The sequence below is a fragment of the Morone saxatilis genome, unplaced genomic scaffold (assembly GCF_004916995.1).
Source record: "Morone saxatilis isolate NCDOM2014 unplaced genomic scaffold, NCSU_SB_2.0 Contig7, whole genome shotgun sequence".
Taxonomy (NCBI): domain Eukaryota; kingdom Metazoa; phylum Chordata; class Actinopteri; family Moronidae; genus Morone; species Morone saxatilis.
Genome location: NW_023340246.1, coordinates 3,680,073 through 3,692,554, shown reverse-complemented (window position 1 = coordinate 3,692,554; position 12,482 = coordinate 3,680,073). Strand labels below are relative to the sequence as shown.

The following is a 12,482-nucleotide window of genomic DNA, read 5'->3' as shown; positions in this document are numbered from 1 at the left end:
CAGAGCTGAAAAAGATAGAAAGACACTTTGAAATGGAGGCTTGAAGATAGTTGATTGTTGAGTGTCATTCCCAGGATCCCAAAGCATCTGTATTTGACCACCTGGGAATCAAACTCAACAATCACCCATCTTTCTCGCCTCTGATTGGTTATTTTTGTTCTGGCGCGATGGATTGTTGCAAATGCCATTAGGAGCACTAGGAGGACCTAGAGGAACCAGATTTTTTTACAGATTGTCTGTCTCATGTTCTACTGTCAGGATATAGTGAGAGTGTCAGCAAGAATGACAAAAACTTATTTTCATAAAAGTTACCTACTGCAGCTTTAAAGTTCAATTTTGTTTTAGTTTCTCCACCATATTGCTTCATCTTCCTGAGTCTGTCTCGTTTTCGTCTTTCTCTCCTTCCTCTATCATTGCAACACCCCCTCTTTTCACTCCCCCCTCTCTTTCTCTCTTTGGTGTGGTAATGAACCTGTGGTTTGAACCAGTAGTGACTGGTTTGGGGATGAGATCATGAGAGCACATCTTGTTTTTCACAGCATGAGCCCGGCCGGGCCTAAAGGTCGCAGCAGCAGAGAGGTCATTTCATTCAGCACACACACTGGAAATGGGAAATGGAGCTGCGGGAAAACTAGACAGAGCAACAAACAAAGAAAAAGACAGAAAATGCAACTGGGCTAGAACTTCTCTTCTCAAGAAAATCCATTTCCATGCGGTCTGTTATGATGGATTCCCAGTTTATTAAACAAAAACACCAGCACTGTTCTCTTCCTCTTGTGTATTTTCTTTCTCTAGTCCATAATGTCTGGGTCACCGGGCTGCAGTGTGACACAACTCACGTGATTCTGACAGAACAAACACGCTCTGTCTCGTCCACAAAGGCGTGCATACATACATGCACAGAAGCACACTGGCACATACACACACAGTCACAGAGACACGCTGGCTTTCACACAGCAGCAGATGTAACTGGAACAAATATTTTTTTAAGGGCAGATGTAGAAAAAAAAACCCACAGAGCCCCATGAGGGATGACACATTTAGCGGCCTCAGGGGACAGGAAGTCAGTGTGTAAGTAAAACACAAAAATATACAATCTGGTATTCAACTTTGTGGAACAAATCTAAACTTATTGTGGTGACTGGTTATTATTAGATTAATGATAATATTACTATCGTTAGATTATTTCATATTCTTTTAACTCTTTGGTTATCTTATTTAGTTACTCACAGGATAGGGTCATTAGGCCTGAATTTACAGTGTCAGAGAGACTGAATTATCAACCTACATAGGTACACTCATATTTATTTGTTACTTACTTCTCAGGTTCAGTCCATCAAATTAATGTTAAACGACTGTCTTGTACAAACAGAAAAAAATATTTTTGAGGGAAAATCTGCCTACTACTTATACGCCACAGATGATTAAGAAAAGAAAAAATAAGGAAGGACAAGTCAGCTAAGAACCATTTTATAGATATGAAAGTATTTAGGCGTTACAAAGAGTTGAATGAAAAAAAGGCATCCCAGATGACATATGGTTGCACCTTTCCACCAACATCTTGCTTCACATTCAATCAGTCCATTCATCTGCCCAGTGTACTGTCACTCCAGTTTATCTTATCTAATGTTGTTCATTTCTGATGTTTTCCTGCTGGACACAAGATGTCTCCTACTTCACACAAGTCCATTTTCAGTGGATTTACACTGGTAGATTCAAATTTCTACATCACACTGTACAAGCTGCATACTGGAACAGGACTGACTTCCAAACTGTTTGTGATGTCACCTTAAAATCTGATGTTCAATGACCACAGAGAAACTTTCCACTTTCAGCAGATGAATGTGAAAACATCGTTCTAGACGAAACTCTGCACAGACAGCATTCAAACAGCACACTGTAAGAATGAGAAGAACAACTGATTTCTGACTGGAGGGGACTTTAACTTGTGATGGAATAGAGAGTTCTGCAAATTGCAAGATCTTTAAAATTGTCATCAGGGTCTAAAATTACACACAATAGAGGTAAAGGGTATGTATTTTGTGATGCTGAAAAATCACACAGAACATACTGTCTATAGTTTTTACTGAATATACTTTCCTGTTCTGTGGATTACCCAAAGTAGCAGGGACATTGTGACATTGTACTATAATGAGTTTTAACTGTTTATGAAACAGTCTCAATGTAATACTGATGCCTCTGTCTGACCTACATAAACAAACAAGACCATCAGAGAGATATAGTTTTTCTTACTGCCTTCCACTGCATCAGATTCCCCTTGAAATCAATTAAAACTCTGCAGTGGAAACACTACCTCTTTTGTCCACAAGGGACACCAGAATCAACACAAAATAGTTTTATCAGTGTCACTTTTCAATGCTGACACCTCCATCGTATTAGGACGAAGTTAGAAACCTGATATCAATACTACAAAAGTTTAGTTGTTGTTTTTTTTACCTGACCCTTTAAAATAATGTTTTTGGCAAGGCTGTGACTAACGGTGTAATTATTGCCATCCAACATTACCAGTCCACTGCTACATGAAAAGCTCTGTCCTCTTTGCCCACCCAGGCAGAGCTCTTTGCGTACTGCCACTCTGTCTGAGAGCCCCTCAGACCACACGGAATCTGATTCCCTTATGCTGGCACCCTTGAACAACTCCGAGCTGAGCCACTGAGGACGGAGCCGGAGTGCAGGGGTCACTGCGAGGAAGAACACGACTGCTGTTCCAGAAAGCTCCTGGGCTGCCGTGTGTGTCCGTGTGTGTGTGTGTGTGCGAGAGAGAGAGAGAGAGAGGGAGAGAGAGAGAGAGAAGGATCAGGCCGAGTTGCTGACTACTCCTGTCAGCACAACACAAGGCCCTGCTGGGGACAGGGACTCAGACGCGCACACACACACTGTGCTCACAGCCCAACACCCATATGTACACACACATACAGACCGAGCCAGCTAGCCTCACATGGCAGAGTTGGCAGATTTCTGCAGTGTGAAGGGCACAGGGGACAAACACGCACACACTGGGGATGTTTTGATTAATTACATCAAAAACTGTTACAGCGAAGAATCTCACTCAGCTGTAATTACTCCCAAAACAGACGAGCTATTAACTAAGATGCAGCTAAGATAGGAACTGTGTGTAGAGCACAGCATCGGTCCCACTGTTAGAAACTATGATGTCATGGTAAGTTTAGCCTTTAATTCTTCTATGACATTTAAAGTAGATCTTCAATGGATAAGCCTGCTCCCAGACTGCACTAAAACATACTTAATGTCAAATACACTCACAAACATTTGCAGATAATCTCTCTGAATTACCTTCTGAAGAATCAAATGCAGTTTCTGGGAAATTTCTGTCCTTTTTCCCCAGAAAGTACTGGATGTGGTTTCATTTTATCATCTTATGGGGCTCGTTATGGAAGGGACTGAAAGGCGTCTAATAGGACCTGAGTCATTAACACCCAATTAGGGAAGAAATTGCATTTGATTGTGCATCGTTGTGGCAGGAAGGGAAAATGACTACTGTATGTCGTTGTTTTTTGGTGCATTCAGAAAAGTTAAGAGGAGAAAGTGTTTACCTGAAAAACAGACTCCATTTCTTAATATATATAATTGTACCTAAAAAGGGGATTCTTCAGCTCCTTAACGGTGTATTTATCTAAACAAGTCATACAATCACCTGTCTCATGCCCTCTTTTTCCTGCAGCCATGCTCTAGCCATGTCAATGTCAGGTCCACCACTTTGGTCCAGACTGAAATATCTCAAGAAATTACAAACATTTGCATTCAGATTTATTACAGACATTCATTGTCCCCAGAGGATGAATGCTACTGACAGCGCCACCAGAGGGACAAAGTTTTCACTTAGTCATAAATAAATATTAAATTTATTTAAATATCTCAATATCAGCTAAATGGATTCGCACAAAATTTGATGCAGACATTCGTGTTCACCTTAGGAAGAATTGTAATGACTTTGGTTCAGCATAGGTTAAAATGAATGCTTTATTCTGCTGTCAAAGTGGCAAGTAATTTAAATATAAGAGTACTCTTTGGAAAAAGTCTCCAGGTTGACCAAGCTCTTTAGAAGATCCAAGGTCGGTTAGGTTTAGGCCATTCGACATTTGTACAAATCATTCAAATCATGTAGAAGATGTGCCTTTTAACCTGTCCCGACGCCTTCTTTTTGTGCAGCTTTCCCCTTTAACCGCATAAGGAATACCTCCATAATAATGGAGTAATTAGCTTTGCTCAGTCGTTTTGTAATGTCGTTCATTTTTGTGTTCATTTGTCATACTGCAACTCAAGGGAGAATTCTGCTTTATAACAACTTGGAGCTTATTTTTTAGGCCCTCATTACTATCTAAAATGATACATTGTACTCATAAAAGTAATTTCTGGTAAGGAACGTAAGCTTTCAGACCTCCACCTTAGCTGTCATCTTATCTTTTTAGTTAGATGTAAAACTGTAAGTGAACATATATGAAATGTCACTGCACAGGAAGACTTTGCTCAACTACTGTTCGTATTCCCTGCACTGCTGGACTTCTTTTTGGCCATGTTACTACTGAAATTAACTTGGTATACAGAAATGATTAACAAATTACAAAAATAAGTTGTAATAAACCAAAATTATTCTTTAATCTACCTAAAAGCACATCAACACAGGCTTCGCTCCAATGAACGTGTCTATCCACTGTATTTCTAACACAAAGATTGGAAAGCCAGCCTCCTCAGTGCTTATCCTCAGACATCAACACAGACTCATAACTTAGGGGTTGACAGCCTCCAGCTTTTGGTCATCGGCCATCTTAAAATTCCAATTAGCTGGGCACTTCTTGATCAAAACCAGAATGAAATTACGTTTTTGAAGCCAGTATTCTCAGCACTTGGCCAAGTAATTGTTGAGTCATTGGAACTGATCAACAATCCCATCCCACCAACAGAATGCAGTGTTTTTTGTTTCTTTGTGCTTTAGATCAGTAGTATTAGCCCCCTTTCAAATATAAAGGACACAAAACAATGCTCATTGCAGAGTATCACTCTAAAATGCTTGGTCAACACTGTTGTCAAGAGGCCTTTCTCAAAACTGACTGAATCTTCTTTTGCATTTTGAACACAGATGCATTGCTGGAGTTTATCCACTGGGCAGTGGATGTCAGCCTTTTTTGGTGTCAAGAACCCCTAAAGTGATAACGCTGCCGACCCGAATTTGATATGATATGGACTCAGAGATAAGATTTATTTATTTATAACTGTTTGTACTGTAGATTAGCTGATTAACAGTGAAACCTATGAACAGAACTGCTATTCTTGTACATTCTCTCACTGGGTTAACTTTTTAGTTAATCAAATAATAAAAATAAGTCAAATTAAAATATTCCCCATTTTTCTGAGGAACCACCTTAAGAACCCCTGGGGGTCCCTGAATCTAAGAACCACTGTTTCAGGGGGTTATTATCATCACTCCCCACTTCCTGCTTGGTGTTTCATTTTGGAGAGTGACAAGGTCCAAGCTTAGACACCAAAAACACATTTTCTACATTTACATAATAATCCATTCCACATGAGTCAGCTGACTGAAATCATGGTAGTCAGAAAGATAAAGGCAGCATTGTCTCATTCACAACAGCAAGTATGATGTTTTTGCGGTTTTTGTGGTAGATTTAAACACTACGCTACAGAAGTGACTCTGCTTTGTGTCGATAAACAGAAAACAAAAATCACCGTCTTTTCCCTTTACTGATTCCTTCTGTTTTTCACTCCTCCCCGAGAACGAATGCTCCGTCTGCTGCAGTCTCTGACATCATGCATCCATTAGCCACACACAGGAGACATATCGAAATGAAACAGCATGGCTGCTCTTTAATCACTTATTTGTACACACTGATGCCCGGGTAAGAAAAGCAAGCAGTAAAGCAGTATCTCTATTAAACATTAATTTAATGCATGAATAAAACATGTTTTTTTGGGGGTTTTTTTACTTTGACAAAATGTCATGAGTTATATAATTTGTAGCTTGAAATGAGATTTGTCAACTTCCTGTCAGAATACATTTTGTTGCTTTCCAAGTGCAAAATCAAACATACACTACATATGTTAGCAATGATTTTGGTAAACATGTTGTTAACATCTGGATACAGATCAGTAGCATTGCGGTGATTACACCTATTCAAGATCATATTTTTGATACAACTGCCTACTTTGCAAGCTCTCTTCTTTAAAGAATGCCTCATAGTTCACATTGAGGAGGAACAGAAACGAGAGTGAGGAGAAAGGGAATCACAGCCGTCACTCTGCTGTCTGCTCTCAACAGCAGAGATAAAAATAGAAACATCCATCAGACAGCTGACACTCAGTTGTTCCGATGGGAATACCATCGATACGGTGAATGTTTTCTTTTCAACTGTGTGTTCAAACCTCAATGCCATACATTGCTGTTATGTTATGCTTCCCGTAGGTGAGTCACATTGACATGGCATACAGTGCATTGACCGAACACAACCACTCCACTCTTCTGGGAAGGATTTTAACCAGATTTGGGGTGATAAGGCCTGGCCTGAAGTTGGTGTTCCAGTTCATTCCAAAGGTCCTGGATGGGGTCGAGGTCAGGGCTCTGTGCAGGCCAATAAATTAATTTCAATTAAATTTTATTTGTTTAGCGCCAATTCATAACAAAAGGTATCTCGAAACACTTTTCAAATAGAGAATGTCTGGACCATACTCCTTATGAAAGTATTTAAAGAGACCCAACAGTTTCCACCATGAGCAAGCACTTGGCGAAAGCAGCATGGAAAAAACTTCCTTGTAAGAGGCAGAAACCTCATCAAATATGATAAATACAAACCAAACATACACAAAACGGTCTGCATACTTTTGGCCATGCAGTGCTCAATAATCAATGTAAATTAAACACTGAAACCTGTCCTTAAATTGTTCCAACAGAACTGCTCCCACTTCCTGTGGTCCCTTCACTGAATTTTTCCTGAATTTACCAAGCCTCCTCCACAAACAGTTTAATTATCTGCTATCTTATCTACGATCGATCCACTGAAACAAACAGGAAAATATTGCCACAAGATGTGCTCATTATTAATCTGTGACGAAAGGCGACTAAAGAGCTGAGACACTGAGCTCAGATGACTAGTGTGTCTTTAAAACCCGAACAAGGCTGTAACTGTGCAGATCTGACCTTGGAGATTACAATCAAGGGCACTCATTTGATACACATCACCGAAAAGTGAAAAGAGAGTGAGAAGGAGGAAAGTAAATAGTGATGAAGGATTCTGTGTGTCCCCTGTGTTTATGGCTTTCTGTTTAATATATTCAATCAAGAGAATAATAACAGAATAAACAGGTAAAAATATCCCACTGTGCTGCCATCTAGTGTTTGAAGTTTGCATTCTGCTGCCCACATTGAGCTGAGCTGGCGATGTCCCTCATGTACCTCTTTGGAGATCCACTGTGGCCTCAAACAGACAGAGATCTGATCCAAAGTCACACCACTTCCTCCATCAAAAAATGAAGTGCAGGGAGAGGCTGTAACAGTGATTGTAATTACTCAGAACATCAAACTTCCTCTCCCAAAGTGAACTGTTGCTTTAATGTGAGGAATGCTGCTGAACCACAGGGACTGGCTTCTGACACCAGACAGTTTTCCTCACAGATTAGATTTCAGGGGGTGAGAGATGCAAAGAACAGTGTGTACGACGGCTTGTGCCAGTGATGTTGACGGAGCCAGAGATGGAAAAGATGTGAAGACAGCAAAGGTCATAGATATTTTAAACTAAACTTCTGAATAAACATGCTAACCTGTTTCTGAACAGGTCAAAAGTGTCTTGCCCTCCATCCAGCCTACCTGTGGGTTGTCCTCCATGACACAACGGATCTTCTCCACCACGTCGATGCGGCGCTGTCGGTGCAGGGCATTGATCAGCTTGGCAAGGTTGGCATCGCTGTCCCGGATGGTCCAATGCTGCAGCGCGGCGTACGCCCGCTCATGATCTGACGAGTAGCCATTGGAGAAGGCAGCCACCTCCCTCTCTGTGGCATTGGCAAGTGACTGATAGATGTCTATCCACTGGGTGCCCACCTGAGCTGCCACCAGCTTCAGGATATCCACCCCTGAGCAAAGAAAGAGGACAAAAATTTAGAGAAGGTAAAATATGATCATTTCTTAAACCACTAGTCAGCCATTCAACATAAAACGGTGAGAAAACGAGACTCAGCTGATTGCTGGATTTCCTCTTAATTGAAGAAAGTAGGCCAGTAGCTGCAAGCTGTGCTAACTAACAGGATGCAGCAGCAAACAAATTTTCTCATTTCTATATAATGGAGCCCTCATGCTTTACTGAACACAATGCATCATTGTTCTTTTTCTGTCAATAACACTCAACATCTATATGGTGTGTACGTATGACAGTGTGTCTGGAATTATATTCTTGCATTGGATGGAGTACTGAATAAGGAAAACTTCACAATTTGATGTAGATGTCTCACCCACCTGTGGGCCAGTATTGATCGCAAAAGCAACAAATTGAAGTCTATTTATTTGAAGCTCCACTGCACCACTTGTACGACATAGTACTTTCCCCATCAGGTTGTCCAACTAAGTCATGAGGCCAGTGGCACTCAAGGAGCTCAAGGAATCCACTCAGTGCAACAGATCCACCTCTTAACCAACGCCTCAAATTTTCACACACATGCTAAGGACTGCACATACACACACACACGGGGTGATGCAAGAAACAGCATAGTCATGCCATTAGTCTTGGTTCTCCTTGGATCAGCTGGGGCAGTCTCCTATTTTAGAATATAGACACACACCTGCTGTGCGGTTGGAAGTGGTGGAATACACAGAGTCATTCATCTTGAAGACAGACTGCTGTTGAGCTGCTCTGGTATGCAAAGGATCTGAGTCTCAAAAGCTTTTGTGATTACACTAAACACATCAGGTTGGATCTTGTTCTAATCGATCGCAGTGGAGAGTGTTTGAAGGTTCATCTTCTCATGAATCTCCCGAACATTAATCAATCCTAAAACTGAATGGGCATGTAAAGAGAAGTCACATTGACCAGTACAGGAAGTCAAATATTGTATGGGGAGTGCTCAAAATAAATACTTAACCAGTCCCTGCTAAGCATGATGGACTGATGGACCAGTATGATGGTCCTTGTATCGGCTAAGAACATGGGCATCAGGGAAGACTGCATTTTGCTCTTGCATTTTGGTTGTTATGAAAGGCTTGCTATGACGCACTGCTGACTATTAGAGGACAATACATATCTTCATATCGAAGGCTTTCTGCTGTTGTTTTGGAATGTGAAAAAGAAAGGCCTATATTTATAGCAGCTTCACAGTCCATGTATACCCCACTTAGCCACTTAAGGCAGGCTGGACAGGTCAGATAACTATCCACCATCAAAAAATGTAAGTGTAAATGTAACTAAGAACCATTAGAGGCCATTATCTGAGACAGATAATCTGTGAAAAATCCACCGGAGCCTGAACGAAAACATTCAGTCAGAGATAAGAAAGATTGTTGAGTCTTATTCGCAGGTTGTCAAATGCTGGGAATGAGACTCAACAATCACCTAGCTACAGCTACCAAAAGTGTCTTTATATCTTTTTTGGCTCTGATTGGTTGTTCTGATTGGGCCCGGTGGATTCTTGCAAATGCCATAGGAGCACTGGAATGAGCCACAGGAACCTGATTTTATGTGTCTCATGTACTACTGTCAGGATATAGTAAAGGTTTCAGCAAATATGACAAAATGTTATTTTTATAAAAATTACCTACTGCAGCTTTAAGTAATCTTAATCGGCATCACTTGACTTTTTCATTTGCCCCAAGAGTGGTTCACCGGTGTGTAATCGCCCTCACTGTACCTGTCACTGTTGAAGCAACTTCATGCACTCTTCGGGTTAAGTTACTCACATCTACATAGCTCAACTGAAATGTCTTCTGTATCAGAAACATAGTAGTCTGTTATGGACGCACGCTCTGTAACTTGTTAGCATACGTTGCCATTGTTCTGCTTGTCCTCTAAGTGCCAGTACTTTTATAACAAGGCGGACAGAAAGTGGCCTCTGAGGAAAGGCCCCTTTGTAAAGTCAGGAGCAGCTGTGGTTTCTGGAGAAGCACACATGACCTGGATTAGTTTTGTTTAGTCAACTAGTGACAGATGTGCAGGCAGCTGTCAGAGCTGTTTCTGATTACTGGAGCAAGTTGCCATGGAGCATGTAAGATAAGATGCTTCTTAAAATTATTGGTACATTATGACTTTAAAAAGTTACATTTCTTTGATTTTAAAGGACCACTGTGTAGGATTTAGTGGTATCTAGCGATGAATTTGCAGATTGCAAGTAACTGAAAACCGCCAACGTCTGTATTTGACAACCTGAGAATGAGAACAGCCTGTGAAGTGTGTATAAGAAACTACGCTAGCCGGAAAATTATCTAGAGCCAGTGTTTGGTTTTCCGTTCTGGGCCATTATAGGAAGCTTGTGGTTCAACATGGCGAACTCCATGGAAGGCAACCTGCAGCATCAGTAGATATAAACAGCTCATTTTAAGGTAACAAAAACACAATTCCTATATTCAGGTGATTATACAGTAATAAAAACATACCTATGAACATTATATTCCATTTCTGACAATAGATCCTCCTAAATGTTACACACTGGACCTTTAACTGTACATGTTTCACAGTAAATACATGCATCTCTAATAGCCTCACATTTCACATTGTAATTCACAGTCCCTCTGGTGACATACACACATCACCACTTGGCAATTCTCTTTAGCTATGAATACTGATTTTCACGAGTAGCTCTCCCCCTCAGACGGTGTGCTGCCTGTTCACACACCCTCTGCTCCACTTTCTCCCTGAATGTTATGTGACTTGACAATGACTTGGCTGGAAATATAAATGCTGACTCATCTGTTTGTCGAGCAAAAATATAGTATCTCAGTTGCTTTTTTGTGACACAGAGAGGGTTATTCTGATATGTATATATTATCCATGCTTTTATTGGTGGGCTTTGACATGGCAGGAAGTTATGCTTATGGCTCTGGAGTATAAAGCAGGTAGGGTGGTATGATGTGCATTAACAGTTATGTCAAAAGGCATCTCTTAACCTAATTACCTGAACAGGTTTTTGTGTGTTGCCTAAAGGCGTTATATCTACCAACAGATCTTCTTTCAGGTCCTCTGACTGGATAATCTACAGTATCTAGACTCCATGTGCCTACATAGAACTGTTGCTTGTCCATATACATACTTGATGAAAGCTGTTTAGACAAAATCCTTGTATTAACTATGTTGAATAAACCAGCACTACCTATTCAGAGAGAATAACAAAATAGAGTAAGCTAACTTATTAGCTGTGCTGCACCATTCATTTATCCTCATCTGTCTGAGTAAAAACTGCTCCTATGTGTAAACTATGTGGACTTATTACCTCGTAAGCAACCGAGGTAGCAAGCTTCTTTAATTTGCCCTCTTCAATAACTTTTTATTGAACAAAATAACGTGTAAACACAATGCTAGAGGCAAGCAAACAGAATAGTAGAGACAAAATAGAGAGAAACTCCAGGAGTTCCTGCACTGACTAGCCCTAGCCTTGCCGGACCAGTTAGGAAATTAACAGTTTCTACAGCTACAACAGTTCACTAGCCCTGTGAGTTGATACGTAACCAAGCTTTGGGCCCCCTTTGTCACTTTATGGTGTGACCCATCTCTTAATTGGACCAAAATAACCCTAACCCTAAATCATTTTAATAAAGACATATTCTGGGGTGTTTTGTAGCATTAAGCTAGCGATGTGTTTACACAGAGAGTCAGTTACACAGGCGTTTAGGAGTACCTCACCAGCATTGATATATGCAGGGTTTCAGAAATATCAAATTCCAAAAACGAACATTCATCAAAGCATCAAAGAAGTTACTTTTAGACAATTATTTCACAACTCATATATTGGAAAAATACAGAGGTCCGGACCTCAGTGACCTCAGTGGTGGGTACAGCCATGCTCACCAGAGGTGGCGGGACTTAATATGAAGTAAGGGTACTCATGACAATCAGAAGTGCCAGTACCCAGTGAGTACTGGCCCATTTTAGGCACTCGGTATGACCACTGAGTAGCTTGTTCTATTGTTTACAGTGCACCCAAGACTGAAATAGACAGTCAACAATCTTTGAGTCTATTGAGTATTAATAAAGTACGACTGAACTTTTAAACAAATGTTCTTCTTTATTATGTGAAATACACCCACGCCCACCAGCTTTTGTCTTCTGCATTCCGTCCAGTACCTGCATGCATTGTTTCCTGTGAAGCCCCTGTGTGTGGGTACGGAATTTAAATCCCTGTGGTGGAATGACAGACTCTGCTAGCAACAAAGCTCACTGTGAATTCATGTTTATTGAATTGAACATCTTTTTGAGTATTTTCTATGTGACTTACTGTTATAAATGCCTGTATAT

At 40.6% G+C, this 12,482-nt stretch overlaps 1 protein-coding gene across 1 annotated transcript in view; it reads right to left on the bottom strand.

Annotated features, from left to right (window-relative positions):
- tnfrsf21 (tumor necrosis factor receptor superfamily, member 21) overlaps positions 1-12,482 on the bottom strand; it is a 44,714-nt gene that overhangs the window by 6,946 nt on the left and 25,286 nt on the right. Inside the window, exon 4 of the mRNA XM_035678227.1 lies at positions 7,856-8,121. Coding sequence (XP_035534120.1) covers positions 7,856-8,121 — 266 coding nt within the window. The remainder of the gene's footprint in view (positions 1-7,855; positions 8,122-12,482) is intronic.